At 47.5% G+C, this 16,115-nt stretch overlaps 1 protein-coding gene across 7 annotated transcripts in view; it reads left to right on the top strand.

Annotated features, from left to right (window-relative positions):
- UIMC1 (ubiquitin interaction motif containing 1) overlaps positions 1-16,115 on the top strand; it is a 39,835-nt gene that overhangs the window by 17,952 nt on the left and 5,768 nt on the right. For all 7 annotated transcript variants that reach the window (XM_053991426.1, XM_053991427.1, XM_053991425.1 and 4 more), the window contains exons 5-9: positions 330-1,484; positions 4,958-5,022; positions 7,532-7,620; positions 8,524-8,603; positions 11,826-11,994. In XM_053991426.1, coding sequence (XP_053847401.1) covers positions 330-1,484; positions 4,958-5,022; positions 7,532-7,620; positions 8,524-8,603; positions 11,826-11,994 — 1,558 coding nt within the window. The remainder of the gene's footprint in view (positions 1-329; positions 1,485-4,957; positions 5,023-7,531; positions 7,621-8,523; positions 8,604-11,825; positions 11,995-16,115) is intronic.

The raw sequence follows: 16,115 nt of genomic DNA, 5'->3' as shown, positions 1-16,115 counted from the left end.
GAAGAGGCTCACTAGGGTACTTTAGCAACATTGCTGTCTGTGCTTGTTTTACCATGCCGCACAAAATAAAGTTTTACTGGGGGACATAGATAGTCCCAGCACAAACTGGAATGACAGCAGCTGCAGAGTAGTTGCTTTGTACTGTTCCTACCTTGTGAGAGAGACATGAAGTGTAACCCCAGCTGTCCCTGTTTTGGGGTACGGAGTTCTGATTTGGGATAGGGGTTTCTGCAGTCCAGGTGATGGCTGCCAGCATGCTGGGGGAGCCCTTGGTTGTGCTGTGCTGGTAGAGAACACGTGTGTAGGAGAGTGAACCTTTTGTTTTTCAGAGCTGTCAGCCCTCAGACTCATCGACTGCATCTCCTCAGCTGTCAGTGGAAGCACTAGATTCACAGGGCCAAAGCCAGCCTGCTGAGAAAGAAGGCTCTGAGATCCTGGGAGGCCTGGCATTCTGCCCTGACACCCCTCCCTCTGACTGCAGCTCCCACTCACAGAGCTCCGGAGCTGATGGGAATGGACAGATGGATGTCGCCCGGAGCCCCTTGGTAGTGTTGAGGAGGTTAAGCCAGGAAATCGTTGAAAGCTCACTAGTATCCAGCATAATCGTGTCTCCGGGGAAGGGCCAGCCACTGACAAGGTCAAGTGAAAAGTCTTGCTCACCAGCAAAAAGTGATTCGAATAACATGTTACCCAGCACTCTGGGAGAGGATTTCATGTCTTTGAGTCCCACCTTTGGCAAGGTGGCTTCAGGAGGCTCCTGGAGACTGGCACCTCGGAGACTGTTCACCAGCCCCTCCAGCTCTTCTGAAGCAGCAGGCCATGAACCAAAAGAGCAGCTCCTGCCCTGCACTGGCCAACCTGTGGGAGAAGCTGGTGCTGGGAGCTCAGCCACACTCTGGAAGAGCAGGACCACAGAACAGTGTGACAGCCCCAGGAGTGGTGGAGGAGCAGGTACCAAACACAGCTCACAGCCTGGGCACACTGCCAAGGTCTGTGTTTCCACAGAGCAAGCAGAGGAGAATGAGGGGTCTGGCAGTACCCCAGATCTTTCCATGCTGACTGTGGTGGAGGAGAAGCACAAACAGGAGGAGGCAAGAGACACAGTGCACTATTATTGGGGCATCCCCTTCTGCCCCAAAGGCGTGGACCCCAACCAGTACACCAAAGTCATCTTGTGTCAGCTGGAGGTTTATCAGAAGAGCCTGAAGCAGGCTCAGAGACAGCTGTTGCATAAGAAGGAGTTTGGTAACCCAGTTGTGCCCAGTTCTTCCTTGAGCCAAAACGAGCTTGGGAAAGGAGAGGAGATAAGCAGGGAGAATGGGGTTGCTGATGGTACAGAAGATGGAGACACAGAGGGACAGGAGTCTGAAAACATCACCTGGCTCCACTCTGCAAAGAGGAGGGATGCAGAGAGTCCAGGGCACAGCATGGAAGAAGAGAAGAACTCCACTTCTGATGATGAACCGACCACCAGCTACTGCCAGGTAAGAGCTTTGCCACTGAGCAGAGGTTGAGCAGCCATGCCCTTCTGTCCCTGTTACGGTTCAGTCTCTTCTGCAAAGCAGGCATTGCTATTTAATGCCCCTCTTAAATTTAGGGACTTCCTCCCCCAGCCACACAGGTTACTGTGGAAAGGAGAGAAGTGTACAGGCTGACACCCAGCTCTCACAAGATAAGGGCTATTGAGCAGCCTGGCAGTCATCATTAGTGCTCCAGAGACCGACACATCCAACTGATCCTTCTCAGAAGGGTACAGCCTGGCAGTGTGTCAAGGCAGAGGACACAGAGGTGATGCTGACCACCACCAGCTCTGATTTATAAACCTGTGGCTGTGTGGGGAGCTCTGGGTTTCTCTTTGCAGACAGAGATGTGGGTTTGTCCTTGCAGCGCAGCCTTTCCTGTTTGCCTCTCCATGCTTATCTGCATCCATAAGTGCTTCAGCCTTGGAACTGCTCTTCTCCCTCGTGGCTGGGAGAGGCTTTGTGTGGTCACAGGCATCTGCCTGCCCTGGTGATCTGTCACCACGGTGGTGCTCCCTGTCCTTGTCCTGGTGTTGGGCACCTTCTCTCGGGCTCGGGCGTGCTAGACACTAGGTGTCAGCCTCTGTCTCTGTCAGGGCTCTCCTGCTGGAGCGGAAGGCAGCTTTCTGTCACTGCTAAGTTTAAACAGATTGCTAGTCAGATGAAGTATTTATTACTGCTGTATTTTAGGTTTGTGTCAGCCTTTTCCAACCCTCATTTTTCATAATGACTTCACTCCCGGATCATTGTATAACTTTATCTTCTCTATGACTGAAGCCTTGGCTCTGTTGTTCCTGTTTTCAAGAGTATTTGATCATTTACCCTGGTGTTAGAAAGATACTTAACTTGTTTTGTGATATTTATATTCTGTCTTGTAATATTGAACACTTAGGAAAAACGTCATGTCTGCATTTTCTGGTTGCAGAAAAAGAGCAGAGCAGCCTGTGCTGAAATGTGACTTTTCATGACAGTGCTTTGGCTCGGGTTTAGCAGATGGAGATTTAAACAAGCCTTAGAGGTGATCTGCAGAGGAAAGGAACTCACTTGTGCCCTTTTTCATTTCCTTAGGATAGATACAAAAGACCTGAGAGGTTCTTAAAGCAAACTGCACTTTTTTTTTTCTGTAGCTTTTCCTCTGGAAATGAAGGTGTCATTATACTGGAAGATTGGGGTGACTGGAGGTCTGTGGATGTGTACTCTAAAGCCCTTGGGAAGCTACAGCAGCTGGGAAGGGCATGAACTTTTAATCAGTACTGAAAATTGTGTGGTATTTCTTAAAATATTATCTGTTTAATGCTAATACCTAATTAATTCTTGGGGAGAAAAGAGGTTTTAGTGGTGCTGAGTGGTAACTTGTAACCTATCCTCTTGACCATGGGAGCTGTCTCAGAGCCATAGCCGAGAGACGTAGCCTTTCTGATATTTTTAAGGTGAAAACATAAGGGAGGGGGAACAAACTTTACAATTTCAACCCTAGCCCAAAATTTGCTAGTCTTCTATTTACACGAGAGAAAATATTTTCTAAATGCCTTTTCATCTGCTTTATCACACCCAGCATGAGAGGTAGCTCCTTTCTCTCGCTTCTCTGTGCAGTCGCACACTGAGGCCAGAGCAGGTGATTTACTTGCAAAATCAATATGTTTGATGTTTGCTTGTGCCTTGTCTCCATTTTTTTTCCCTCTATCAAATACAATTCCACTGGCAGTGACAAAGGAGGGGCCCAGAGCTGTCGTGTCTCCACCTTGCTGCGTCTCTTGGAGACCCTTTGCTGCCTGTGCTGCCCTGGGGCTCCCCCAGTGCCACTAGGGCTGCTCTGCTGGTGGGAGATCTTAGGCTGTGCTGAGTGTAGAAACCACCCTTGAGGACTCAAAACTGTCCTTGAAAAAGGACCTGGCCTCATGCCATGTGTGAAATGAAGGTGCAAATAATGTGCTTGAGGGAGGCTGCCTGTACTCCTGCCCTGAAGCCCTCACCTGGAACGGGCACAGACCTTCCACCCTGGCAGCAGTCAACTGCTGCCACTGCCTCCCACAGCCAGGGGTTGTTTGCACAGAGCAAATTCTGGTTGTCGGGAGATCTCACAGCCTGTGAACCTGCACTAACAAACTTCAGTGCTAATAGAATCAATTTTTTTCAGAGCCTTTCAGATAAGGTTAGGGAACTCTCCGTGTTTAAAAGATTCAGAGGGAAAAGATCAAATTCTGGAGATTTAGAGTCTGCTGACCTGAATTAGTGCCGTATTTTATAACAGATGTACAAGGAAAAACAGAAACATAGATGAGTGTTCATGACCAGGGCAGAGGCATTGTTAAGAAATGCACAATTCTTGACAAAGACAAATAAAGGAGGAGGTGTGGTATTTTATGTTAATGATGAGCTAGGCTGCAAAGAAGTAAAGAAAGCATAGATAAAACAGGATATTTGGGGGTTGCAGTTATATCAGGGAAATTTGACAGGAGAGGCCTTGATTTGGAACTTGCTGGGGAAGTATATCCAGGGGTGGAGCTGATCAAAGTTGAACCTATTGGTGGAAATCAAGCTCATAGCATTTGATAGACTCAAGGAAGGGGGAGGAAAACTCCTTGGGTTTCTTTGAGACCTAGCATGAGAATTTGTAGGCCTGACTGCAGGGACTGCTAATAAACCGTTGTAATTCCACCTGATTAGAGGATGGCAAGTGTAACGTGTACACTGCAGAAGAAGAAAGGGATCTGGGTAATGACTGGCATGTTAGCCTGACCTCGGCAGTGCATAAGGCTTTTGAACAAATTTTAAAGGAAAGAATAAGTGGAGTCGTAGAGCTAAATGAAGAATGGGATAAAACGCAGACAGATTTTCCAGCTGTAGATTGTGCAGGTTAATCTGTTCCCCCCCCTTAGATGGGACAGCTGATTTCCCAGGCAAGAAAAATGCAACAGATTTTATCTCTAGGAAATTTCAGAAAAGGGCTTCTCATGGTCAGGCATCAGCTGTACCAGTTGATGAGGTCATTATAGCTCAGGAAAATAAGTTTTAAAGTGGAGTAGGTGAGGGCTGTTAGGGTACCTGGGGGAGTGTGGGGGACACTAAAAACCTTGTGTTGTTTCAAGCTCAGCACAGGTGGAGGTAGAGAAAAGCTATGAGGTGGATGCTGAGAACAGGCAGAGAGCATGGAAGATGATGGCAGTGTTTGAAGGAGTGGATGGGCATAGACTGTCCAGGGACATGTCTAGGCAGCAAGGTAAGAAAAAGTACTGCCAGGCTTTATTGCAGGGAGTACCTTGCCAAAAGCAGGGATGGAAGGAAAAAGCTGACTAATTCTGGATGGATACTCAGCCATTTTCTGATAAAAATATACAGCAGACTGGGTGCAATGTCATGGACAGAATCCAGTGACCCAGCAGACCCCAGTCAGCTGTGCACATCATTTTATATAACACCAGAATTTTCCTTTCCAGCCCTCCCAGGTACTGCCTGCAGAGGATGTGCCTGAAGATGGGGAACCCATGCAAATTGCACAGAGGTGAGTAGGGTGTTCAGAGTGTGGGGCTCACAGGTTCTCTCTAGTGATATGGGCTCTTCCACTCTCCCTGGAGTATTTTGGGGTGCAGTCCCACCACAGCTCGCTGCAAGGCTTGCTGGAAAGGCTGGCTGCAGTCACTGCTGTTAAGTATCCCTGGAAATAGATGGCTTTGGAGCAGCATGGGAGAGGTGGGGCACAGCTGAGGAGAAGGGATCAGTTGCTGTTGTTACTTTATAAGCTGTGCAAGGTGCATTATTGTACAAGTTGAAGGAGTTGCTCCTTGCCCTCTGAAGCTCCTGTGACATGGTGCAGTAAAGCCATGGGGAGCTGGAGGTGAGTTACAGCAATGCCATCACTTGTCTGTCGGGGAAGGCGCACAGGCAGCATGGGGAAGGGTTTACTGGATTTCTGTGTGTATTTTTATGTTCTTGCCTTACTGCTGAAGAGGAAAGCAGGGAGGAGGAAGCCAGACGGCACTGCCTATCAGCCAAAGATAGAGTGCAGTGCTCCAGAAAAGCCACTTCAGCAGATGACAGGTGTGGGGCAAGTCAACATGATTTTCTTCAGATTTAAGCCTACTCCTCTTTTCCTTTTTTTTTTCCCCTCTCCTTCCTGTGGGATGCAATTCCACAGGCTATGAAGAAGAAGGACAAATGGGAGAGGATTCAGGGAGCAAGTTACAAGAAAGGCCAGATAATGTCATGTTTTTAATTTGCTGGGTTTTATAATTTAAACCTGCTTTGGAACAAAACTGCCAACTTTCCTGTGATCTAACAGCATTTGGCCTGAGCAGTTAATATCAATATGCAGAGTATGAAAATCCCTCTTGCTTGCACCTTTCTAACAAGCTTAAAACCTGCCTTGGGGAGCAGGAGGAACCTGCTGCTGCTGAGGCTGATGAGCCTGTGACAGCTGAGCTCTGAGCTTGCGTAGAAGGCAGCGAGGTGTGTGCTCTGCAGCGTTGGCCTCCTGCCTGCTTAGGGCCTGAGAGCCCAGGATATGAAGATATGAAAGGAGAGGAACCTCTTTCCTTTGGTGGGGTTAGTCTGGGACATTCCCCAAGTTGCCCAGGAGCTCCTGGCTGCTTGCTTTGGGGGTGGGATGCACCTGGATGTGGTGGCCCCTCCTCGAGCAGCTGGAACATCAGCAGCAAGGCAAGAAATGGCTGCAGTCTTTGCAGTTTTGTGCACATTAAGTGTTGCCATCTGGCTCCTGGTAATTTGCCAGCACAGGCCTCTCTTGGGTATGGTTCAGGCACCCCAACTGGCTGGCCTCAGCAGCACTTAATAGGAAAACATGGCTCTGAGCTGTCTGGAGGGAGTGGAGCAGTTCGGGAAGTGCCAGTCCTGTGAAGAAATTGCTTTGCTTTCTGTGGGCTGCTCTCCCTGCTTGTTCCACGCTTTGTACAGAGCATGGACGATTGGGGTTTTAATAAATGATTATAGGCTTTGTTTCCAGGAGATAGTTGGTGTAGCAAGAAATGTGGTTTGACTTCAAATTGATTAGCCCATTTTATAAATGTCATAGCAAGTTGTTTTGTGTGAGTTCTTTTGAAGAGAGCCCTGATGTTAGACACAGAGTAAAACACGCTCAGCCTGGATTCATAACAAATGCTTTGAGATGCTTTATTTAGAGAGAAAAGCCACTTGTGATTTCCTATCAGAATTTTGTTATTTATCATAAATCAGCAGTGGCTGTTCTCTCTTCTCTAAGGCCTGTGGTTGAGCTTAATAAATCTTGTGTTTGTCAGTGCGGGGATTCATGTTTTTAAAGTGTGTTCTTGCATACTTGATCAGACTAATCAGAGAGCCATGCAAGGCGCAGAGTGTGTCAGCATGGGTGCCAGACTTACTCAGCAATGCCTGTCTGTGTCAGAAAGACACTGTTCAGTGAGGTGGGAGAAAAAAAAAAAGGACTGTGCAGTGAGGTGGGAGAAAAAAAAAAAAAGGAGGAATCCGAAGGTCAAAATGAGAGGAGCAGTGCTGGGTGCTGCTCCGAGGAACCACCACACTAATGCTGTAAGGACTTTGCTGCAGGGAAAATGCCTTGTGTCACATCCGTGCTGCTTCTGGCTGCCATGCACAGGGATAAGGGAGGAAATGAGCAGTGTGAGGCGGGAGAGGATAATGCAGGATAAAGCAGGTCTGTCTTTCCCCTGTGAGGATTTCCTTCCCCAGCCAGAAAGAGGTACAATGCTGGTACCTGCACAACTCCCACATCTTCTCCCACAGAGAGTCCCACAATTGTGAGCAGGTATTTTTGCTCCCTTGACAAGAGATAATGACCCTTTCTACCTTTCTAGAAGAAAAAAATGTTCCCTTTGGGGCTTTTGCTTAGGATGGCATTTTAGACCCATATTTTGCTGTTAATCCTGGTCATTTCCGGCTGTCAGATATTGACCACTTGGAAATTATGGCATCATCTCCTGTTCTGAACTGTGTGAGAAAGGCAGGTGTGGCACTCTCTCCTACTGGGTTGGAGATTCATGTTATATTTATGTTTCGAACAGCATCTCCACAATGACCCCACTTGGCAGTAAAAGGAGCCCAGATACTGCCACAGAAAACTCTGCTGAAGAAGAGATCTCTGTTTGCCCAGGTAAGAGGCACTTGAGACTGTTATGAATTTTGTACCAAAAGTTACATGCTTAGGAAATTCAGAGAAAAGAGAATTTTCAAGTTATTTGAACAAAACGAGATTTCTTTCCCATCTCCATTTTTCAAGGCTAAAATTATTCAGGTAATTTAGTTTGATCCCCTAGTTTTGGACCCATTTCCTCTAAGGCAGTTCTGTGACAGGAATTGCTGGAGACTTGCTGAAGAGACACCTGGATGTGCACTGGGCATGGAGGGATCACTCAAAACAAGGTGTCTCTGCAATGCAAATATATTTTCAGTGTCAAGACAATGTGCAAAGCATGAGAGCTGAAATAATTTTTTGTCTTACATTAATTAAACATGTTTGGGACTAAGGAGTTTTTCTTCCTTGGTCTCTCCTACCATGTTTGAGATTTTCTGGTCCAGGGTTTTAAGTGAGAAAAATAATGAAGAGGCTGCTCCTGTTCATGAACAGCTGTAGCAGGATAGGTCATGGTGGTGCTTGGAGGCATATTTTGTTGCTAACAAAGATGTGGAGGTCTAAAGGAGGTGTGACTGTGAGACAGACCATGGAATGGGAGCTCTGCTTGTCTTGATGTGAGAGCAGCTCTATTCTTGCTTTGTCTCCATCCCAGCAAGTGTCCCACACACTTTCTGTGTCTAATCTCACTCCCCATGAAGCTACACAGCTGCAGTGCCTTTATCCTCACAGTCCCATGCTGTGACTTTAACCCCTCGTCTGGCTGTGTTGTTGCACTTTGTCTGATAACATTTGTGGCAAGTCTAAAGAATGTCTTGAAACTGTGAGAACTCTTAAAAAGCATTAAGGACTAAGCTACATCAACAAGTGAAGAGATAGTTGGAGGCTGCAAACCTGTGCTGACATGGAGATGTTTTTCTGCAGAGACACAGCCAAGCCCACTGGAAGCTGTTGAGGAGGAGAGTGAAGAGCTCTGTTCAGACAGCAGAGGTGCACCTATGCAGGTAAAAGAGCTTGAAGGGTCCTGTTTCCAATCCTACCTTTTAGACCTCAGTTCAGATGAGCTGTGCTGGCATTTCCCTTTAGGTAGCTGGAAGCTTGGACTTCTGCTGTTTGGATCCTCACAAACAGTTCCCTCTTTGCTTTTCTCTACTGCTTTGTATCTCCAGTCCCTTTTGGCTGGGGACTGCATGCAGCTGCTTCTGAAGCCTTTCAGTCCTATAGCTGGAGAGCTGTTATCAATTCCAGCCCGTTCTTTTATGTCCCAGTGCTGCTGAGCTGGAGGATGCCATCAGCGTGGGTGGCAGTGCTGTTGCTTGCCCATGCTCAGGGGTACAAGCTGTGATGTTCAGCAATGCAGAGGGACCCCAGGAGCTCTGAGAGGAGTCCAAGTAAACCTCAGTCTTTTGTGCTGTCACCTGCTTTTCCCTGTTACAGTGCTCTGAACTCCAGTTTGCTCTCCACAGACCATATCCAAGAGTCTGAGAGCTTCACCCAGAGAGATCAGACTGGTATAAAGATGTGCATGAAGTGTTGAGAGCTGGTGGTGGTTTTCAGACCAAGCAGAGTGTCCTGAATCTGGGAATCTTGCGTTTTGCAGTAATAGTTAATAGCAATAGTAAGTCAGTGGCAGGGCCATCCTTTTACCTCTTGCTGCAGATGTGTGCTGTGTGCAGCCCCTTTCCCCGTGTTGTCACACCTGCACAGCAATTGCTTTGCAGCTGTCACTGTACCAACATCTGACTTCAGTTCCTGCTTCTGATAAAACTCCCTTTGTCTATTAATTTAGAGAGCGATATCAAAGGGGTTGCCAAGTACTCCTCTGGCGCAGGGTACATGAATACAGAATCGTACAGCTCTTGACAAGAGGATTCATTTGTGGAAAGCTCATTCTGGGAGTTTGCAGCTTGAACAGCACGTCTGCAGTTCCAATGTCTCATTCTCACAGGCCTCTTAATAAACCATCTTCTGCTCTCGTGTGCCTTTCATTCTGCAGGTATCTCCAAGCACTGCTCAGTCAATTAGGGACTGCAGCAAGGAGAGAGGCAGTCCTGGGCTGGCCACCAAAGCACATTTATGGCCCATTTGGCTGTGGCCAGGACACTGCCCTGTCCCCTTGTGCATTGCAGAGGGTGCCCTGTGCCTCACATATCTGCCTGGTTGGCACAAGGTGGTGGGGAGTGGGTTCCTAGGGATTGTTTGACATCATTATGGTTGGCAGCAGGTCCCAGACCAGAGCTGCAGACCTCCAGGAAAACAGCAGAAACAGCTACCATGGCATCAGTGGTTTGCAGGAGCCAGGCAGAGACCACTGGGAATGACTTCTTCCTAGCAGATGCTGAGCCAGGACACAAGAGTCTTGTTGTTGAGCTCAGCCTCTAGCATTGCTCTTGGCTGGCTGTTGGCTGCAAGTACTATGTCTTGTAGGCAATTTCCTCTGCTAAAAAGCAGAGGCAACTGTCTCTGGCTCTGACAGAGGTGATTGGTTCTGCAGTTGAGGTTTTCCAGACTGTTACAGCAAGGTTTTGTACAAGCAGTCTTTTGTTACAGAATGTTGCATTTCCATTTAAAATTAGTAATTTACTGCTGAATGTAGGCGGGCAGGGTGTGCAGAATTGGTGATCTCCTAAGATTGCTTTAAAAAAGGCAGCTATAAGGAGCAGTGCCTGCTGCTTTTCCCATCATATTTTTTATGTGTGTTGTCTGTGTAGTGCAGGTTTGATCTGATCTTTCATGTTTGACACATCTTGTATTTTATGGCTCTTCAGTGTGATGCCCCACAGTGAGGACTTCACAAGATGTAATGACACTGAGATGTGAGAGAGGGGTACAAGTGTTAATGCTGTAAGTGATGTACTTCAGCAGCCTGTGTTTGGCTGGAGGAACTCTTGTGGCAACTCCTCTGCAGAAATTCAGGGCAGAGAGCCTCCCTGGGAATGAGGGATGTTCCAGGGGCTTGCTTTCGTAGCCTTTCAGCTGGTGTCGGGGAGAAATGTGTTTTGAGAGTTGGAATCTCAGTTTGTGTCCCAGTCCTGCAATTTTTGTCATAGCTCCTCTGAGTCAACAAAGCACCCTCCTTCCCTTTAGGACATAAAAGCCAGGATCAGATCCTCATTTGGGGAAAGGAGGTAATAAACCGAGTAATACAGCAAAGCGCTCCAGTGGCACGGAGCATCTTGGCTGACCCCAATTACTGCTTCCCTGAAATGATACTGTTGGAGGGATGCAGAGAGCAGTTTTGCTGCACAATGTCCACATGTCACTGCTTAACTCTAAGAACAGAAACCTCTCCCATATTATTTTTCTATAGATTTCTCTACATGGTTAATATTTAAATAGCTTTTCTTAATCATCGTGGGGAGGGGAAAGTTTTTTCTTAATGTGGAAAAATCTTACAGTGAGCCCGACTAGGCAGAGATGCAGTTATGAGTGAGATGGCTGCAGTCTGCTGCATTTGGGAATGTCAGTGGCATAGGGAGCAGGCTGGATCTCTGTGGGTTGGTAGTGGAGCACCTCTGCAGCTGTGTGACCGATGCAAAAAGAGAGTGTCCGTAAATGGTAATGGCACTCTGAGAACGTACACGAGCTCTGACATTGTGCCCTGGCAAAAAGCCTCTGCTAGTAATTTTGTGTGACACAGATTTTTAATGGTATTGCCTCTCTCCTTGATCGGTGTCCCCTCTCATGACTGCTCCAGCCACCTCCTCTCTAAAGGAGGAGCTTCCAGTGATCTCTCCAGGCTTCCTAACACCACAGCAGCCTCCTTTCATCCTGGGGGAAGCTGCATTCCTAGACAATGCTGCCTGTGTAGCATGGATCATGTCCAGAAACTGATGAGCACGAGTCAGGTGTTGAACTCTTGCTTTGCCCCATGAATTTTCCATCAGTTTCGCTTCTGAGATTTCCTGATTAATGGAAGCTTTGCCGTTTTTCCACTTTAGTGCAGGTGATGTTTGCCTTAAACGGTGTGCATGGCTGTGCAGGGAGTTTCACCATGATTCAGAAGGACATGTTGCCTTTGCAAGAAAAATTAGTTATTAGTGCAGCGTAGTTTGTTCAACCAGTGGTGTTATTTCTGAGGACTAAGTGATGAAGGAAGAGCAAAACTTACCAAGAGAATCTGAGTCTGTGTGAGCGTGAGTAGCCACCAGACAGCATGGAGCTCTGCACCTAAGCAAAGTAAGAGAAACAGCCCTGTCTGGCTAATATTTCTTCTTCCTCCTTAGGTTGGTGGGGATGAAGATGCTGGCAGGACTGTGTCCGAGTGCAGTCCTCCAGCTGCTGCCCGTGTGTCGTGCCCGCTGTGTGACCACAGCTTCCCGGCTGACGAGATCGAGCTGCACGCCATGTACTGCAACGGCACGGCGGGACCGGAGCCTGGCGAGGACGCTCCAGGTCTGCCAAGTGCTCCTTCCACGTGTTTGCTCCTCGTGCTCACCCCCCTTCCCCTGTCGTTACTTGGCAGGCAGGTGCTGCACTCTAGTCTCTCTCAGGATGGGGAGGTTTGTTCACACTGCCTTATTCCATCTCCACGCTGCTCAGGAGAGTGTTATTGGAGGCTCTGGTATTTCCAGCACCTCCTGCACAGAGACATCATTTCTGATTGACTTCACACAATAATTCACCACATTATTCACCTCCTGAATATTACCCCAGGATCTAGTTCTGGATGCTTCAAGCAGTACTTGTAAGATTTGTCTATTGTGTGCTTTGTTGAGGACCTGCAGAGAATGTGACAGTGGTAGAAAATGGAAGGCTTGACCCATGTGGGCAATCGTCCTTCAGGGCTATTGAGAAGGGAAAATATTCTGTACAACCACAAGAATGGCCTGTGCTCTGCATGAAGTCTGATATTTGTATGTGTAAAAATGGCCTGTTCAGGTGGCAGGGACTGCAGAAAAGTTTCCCTCTTGTTTCACTAAAATTGCAAAATGATAACTGTCAGTCTGGGAGTGTGGATTTTTCTCCTTCATGTGAAGAGTGAGGCATAGAAGCACAGTCAGAATGCCCATATTAATCCTCTTTGTATTCTTTTTCATATCAGTTTTCCATAGCCAACCTTTGTAGAGCTTAAGTGAACAAATACACTGGTTGGTTATCAACATATTCAGTAAGTTATGTTTTAGCTGCTGCTTGAAATGTAAAATCTGTGTTAGCACAATGTCAGGTAATATCAAAGTAGTAGCTTGTAATAAGATTAACTTTTCAGGCTGTGAATATATAATTTTCAGTTACATACTGGCTTGTTAAATGCAGCCTAAATCGATGATGTTTGAGCAATTTGAGCAAATCATAGCTAGTACAAGAACTGTAACTTCTGCACTCCTCTAGCAGGAGGGAGTTTCACCATGTAATCTTAATGCAGAGTTGATGTAGTTTTTAAATAAAAGGTTCCTGCGATACTAAATCTTTGGGGATGTGACATGGGTCCTGTCAAGATAACAGGAGCCAGAGTAAAGGCTGATACTGGCTGGTGCTTAATTTTGGTGGAAGGTTCTCTCTGCAGGCACAACCCAGCTACTGATGCAAAGCATTTGGCTCAGGCAAGTCACAAATTATCATAGTTCCTCTCCCATCCTCAAGACTGATAAAGGTTTTATTTGTGTTACAAAATGGAGCAGAATTTCTAGTGTGCCTTTTAGCAGGAATGTCTTTGGCCTTGTGGTATTCTGGTCCCTGATGTGGCTGGACTGTGAGTGTATCCATTGATCCTGGGGAATTCCGACTGTGATCAGGAAAAGGCTTTGAAGTCTTTAGCAGAGCAAGGGAATTTGTTCTTTTCTTTGGTGTTGGCTTTCAGCAGGACAGAGTTCAAGGCTGGCCTCTCCGTTCTGCTTCCAGGCTAGTCTCCTTGGGGATGTTTGTAAGGGTAGTTATTTTGGAATTGCTACTCTGCTGTTCTGGCTTGTTTAGAACAATCCCCCTGTAAGGAAACCAGCCTGGAATAAAAGGAATTTTGCTCTGTAATAATGGCCGTAAGTAGAGCAATGGGTCTGGGACAAAATCACAGTAATTTGAGTTTCTATTGCCAGTTATTCTAGTATTTTCCCTGTAGAGACCAGGCTCTATTAGCCATAACAGTCTAAGACACCTGTGTTGTTTGCACCCAGACTCTTTGCAGACCATGGGCTTTCAAGGCTTGGGCAGAATCCTGCCTGCCTGTGGGGCTCTGTCTTGTGGGGCACCTCCAGCCAGCTTCCAACAGCTGTTAGAAGGCAACTGTCCCCCAAAGGGCTCTCAGCTGCTGGGCTAGTCTGTGAGATTTGGGTTGAATAGGCAGAGATGCTGTTCAGCTCTGAGCAGAGGCCAGACAGTAGCCTGGCACAGCTGTGCAGGTACAAAAGGACTCTGTTTCCAGGGCTGTTACCTTGGCATCCACCACTAGCACAACATCCACAGGTAAAGCTAATGCATGGGGAGAAAAAAGATGTGAGAGAATTGTCTTCTGAAGCAAATGCCAACTCCTGTGTGGGTCCAGAAGCTGTTCTCTACTGCTGCAGCACTGTGTGCTCTTGGCTGGCTGCTGGCTTCCCTGGGAGCACAGCAACAGCCTTGTGTGAGAGGAAGTCAAAGTTCTGCCCTCTAAGCCATGCCCTGATCTATTAAGAAAAGATGGCTTCAGTTTTCCTTTGGTGCACTGGATCAGGGGTTCTTAGTCTGTCTTCAGATTTATTAATTAGACTTACTCCTGATGTCTCTGGAATTGCAGTCCTGCAAACTATAGGTGTCAGTGATTTTCATTTTAATGCTACAAAAGGATGAGTTCTTGCTGGTTTTACTTCTCTTCTTCCTTCTTATAATCATGCACCAAAGTCTCTCAGTCCTAGGTCTCAGGAGGCCAGCTCAGTCTGGCTGACATCTAAGGGCAAGTTTTCAAATGAGCAGCTGGGCAAGATGAGCTACAGTTGCTTCCCCTACGTACATGGTCAACCTGGCTGGATGCCCAGACCACCACATACCTGGGCAGCATGAAAATCTTATCATGAATTTCCACTTTCCTGTGATCTGAGTAAATAAAAAAGAAGAGCCTGATGTTGTGTTAGCTACTGTACCAGGCTGGAGAGGGCTGAGGCCCTGGGTTTCCAGCTCAGTGACTGGTGTTAATTCCAAGTGAATGAGTGGAGCTGTGGAATTTCTATGCCAGCTCCCTCTTTCTTCATGCACTCAACTAAAGGGGCTCACTTGTGTCAGAGGGCTCTGCTGGAGTCACCAGATCCATCACCCACTGCTGCTGCCAACGCAGGGATCCGCCGGTCTCCGTCTGGAAGCGAATCTTGACTGCAGCTGAGTACAGCAAATACTCTTGGGCTTTGTGACATACTCGATGCCTCTCACCTTCATCTACATCCATCCGGCATTCTCAGTTCCCAAGTGAGCCCAGGAAAATGAGGATTTGGTATATCCCTTCCTCCCAAAGGCTCAAATGCAGTCTTGATGCAGCTGTCAGTCTTCAGCAGCAGCACTGGTGCTGTTAAAAAGCTCTTGACAGCAGTAGAAGTGGCACTGATACAGCAGAAAGAGTAATGAAATGGGTGCAGAGGAAAACTGCGTGGCTTCTGAGAAGGGACAAGATGCCATGAGCCTGACACGAATAGATCCTGGAGGGAAGTGGCACAGCTGGTAGTGAGCACAGGGAGCTGGTGGATCGGACTGCAGGTGGGCTGAGCAGGAAGGTGCTCTGTGGCTCTGACCTTGCAGCTCCACGTGCCAGCCAAACCTGGCAGCCCCGGGAGGTGCCCGGGCTGAGTGTGCTGATAGCAAGGCAGGGTTTGCTCCTCTTCTCCAGGGTGAATGCTGGAGCCAAACAGGCCAAGAATGACTTGTCAACCAGAAGAAATGCCAAGTGAGGGAGAAGGTTGTTCTTGGGCCATGGAGTATGTCTGACCCAGCAAAGAGCATTGCATTTGGGAGAGTTACAAGGCTCCTGTCACACAAGCAGGTCAGCACTGCTCTGTGGTGGGGATTTTGCCTGTGGCAAGTCTTTTCCTGTGTTCTGAGCCCCCTTCTTGGGGGCAACCAGCATGTTTTGGCAGGGGTTATGCCTCACCAGCTGGCTCTGTTCTCTCTCCTCTGCTGCTTCTTCCAGCAATGCAGCTGAGGGTCTCCTGGGCAGCTGCAGAGCTAGTCCCAGACATCTCTAATGGGCCCATTATGCCAGATGTGTTCACTGCTTTTGGAAGAAAATAGAACTGATTAACACCTGAGCTGGTGCACAAGGCTTGTTAAGGAATATTAACGAGCTGATTTGGAGAGCAGTTCTCACCATGCTGTCAAACACACATGTTGGTTGGGTTCTTGGGAGGCTGGATGTCCTGGGGGGTGGCCACTGTTATCAGTCTTCCTAGTTAGGCTGGCACTTCAGATCTGGGCCAGACTATGTTAAAAAGAGACATTTCCTTTAGTTCCTGTGAATGATGAGCTGTTGGTATCAGTCATCACCTATGAGACAATACCCACATCCCAGAAAGGCTTGAACTTGTTTCTTCAGCATGGTTGTCTCCCATCAGCCCCAACAG

Source organism: Vidua macroura, chromosome 15, assembly GCF_024509145.1.
Source record: "Vidua macroura isolate BioBank_ID:100142 chromosome 15, ASM2450914v1, whole genome shotgun sequence".
Lineage (NCBI taxonomy): Eukaryota > Metazoa > Chordata > Aves > Passeriformes > Viduidae > Vidua > Vidua macroura.
This window is presented reverse-complemented; position numbering and strand designations above follow the sequence as displayed.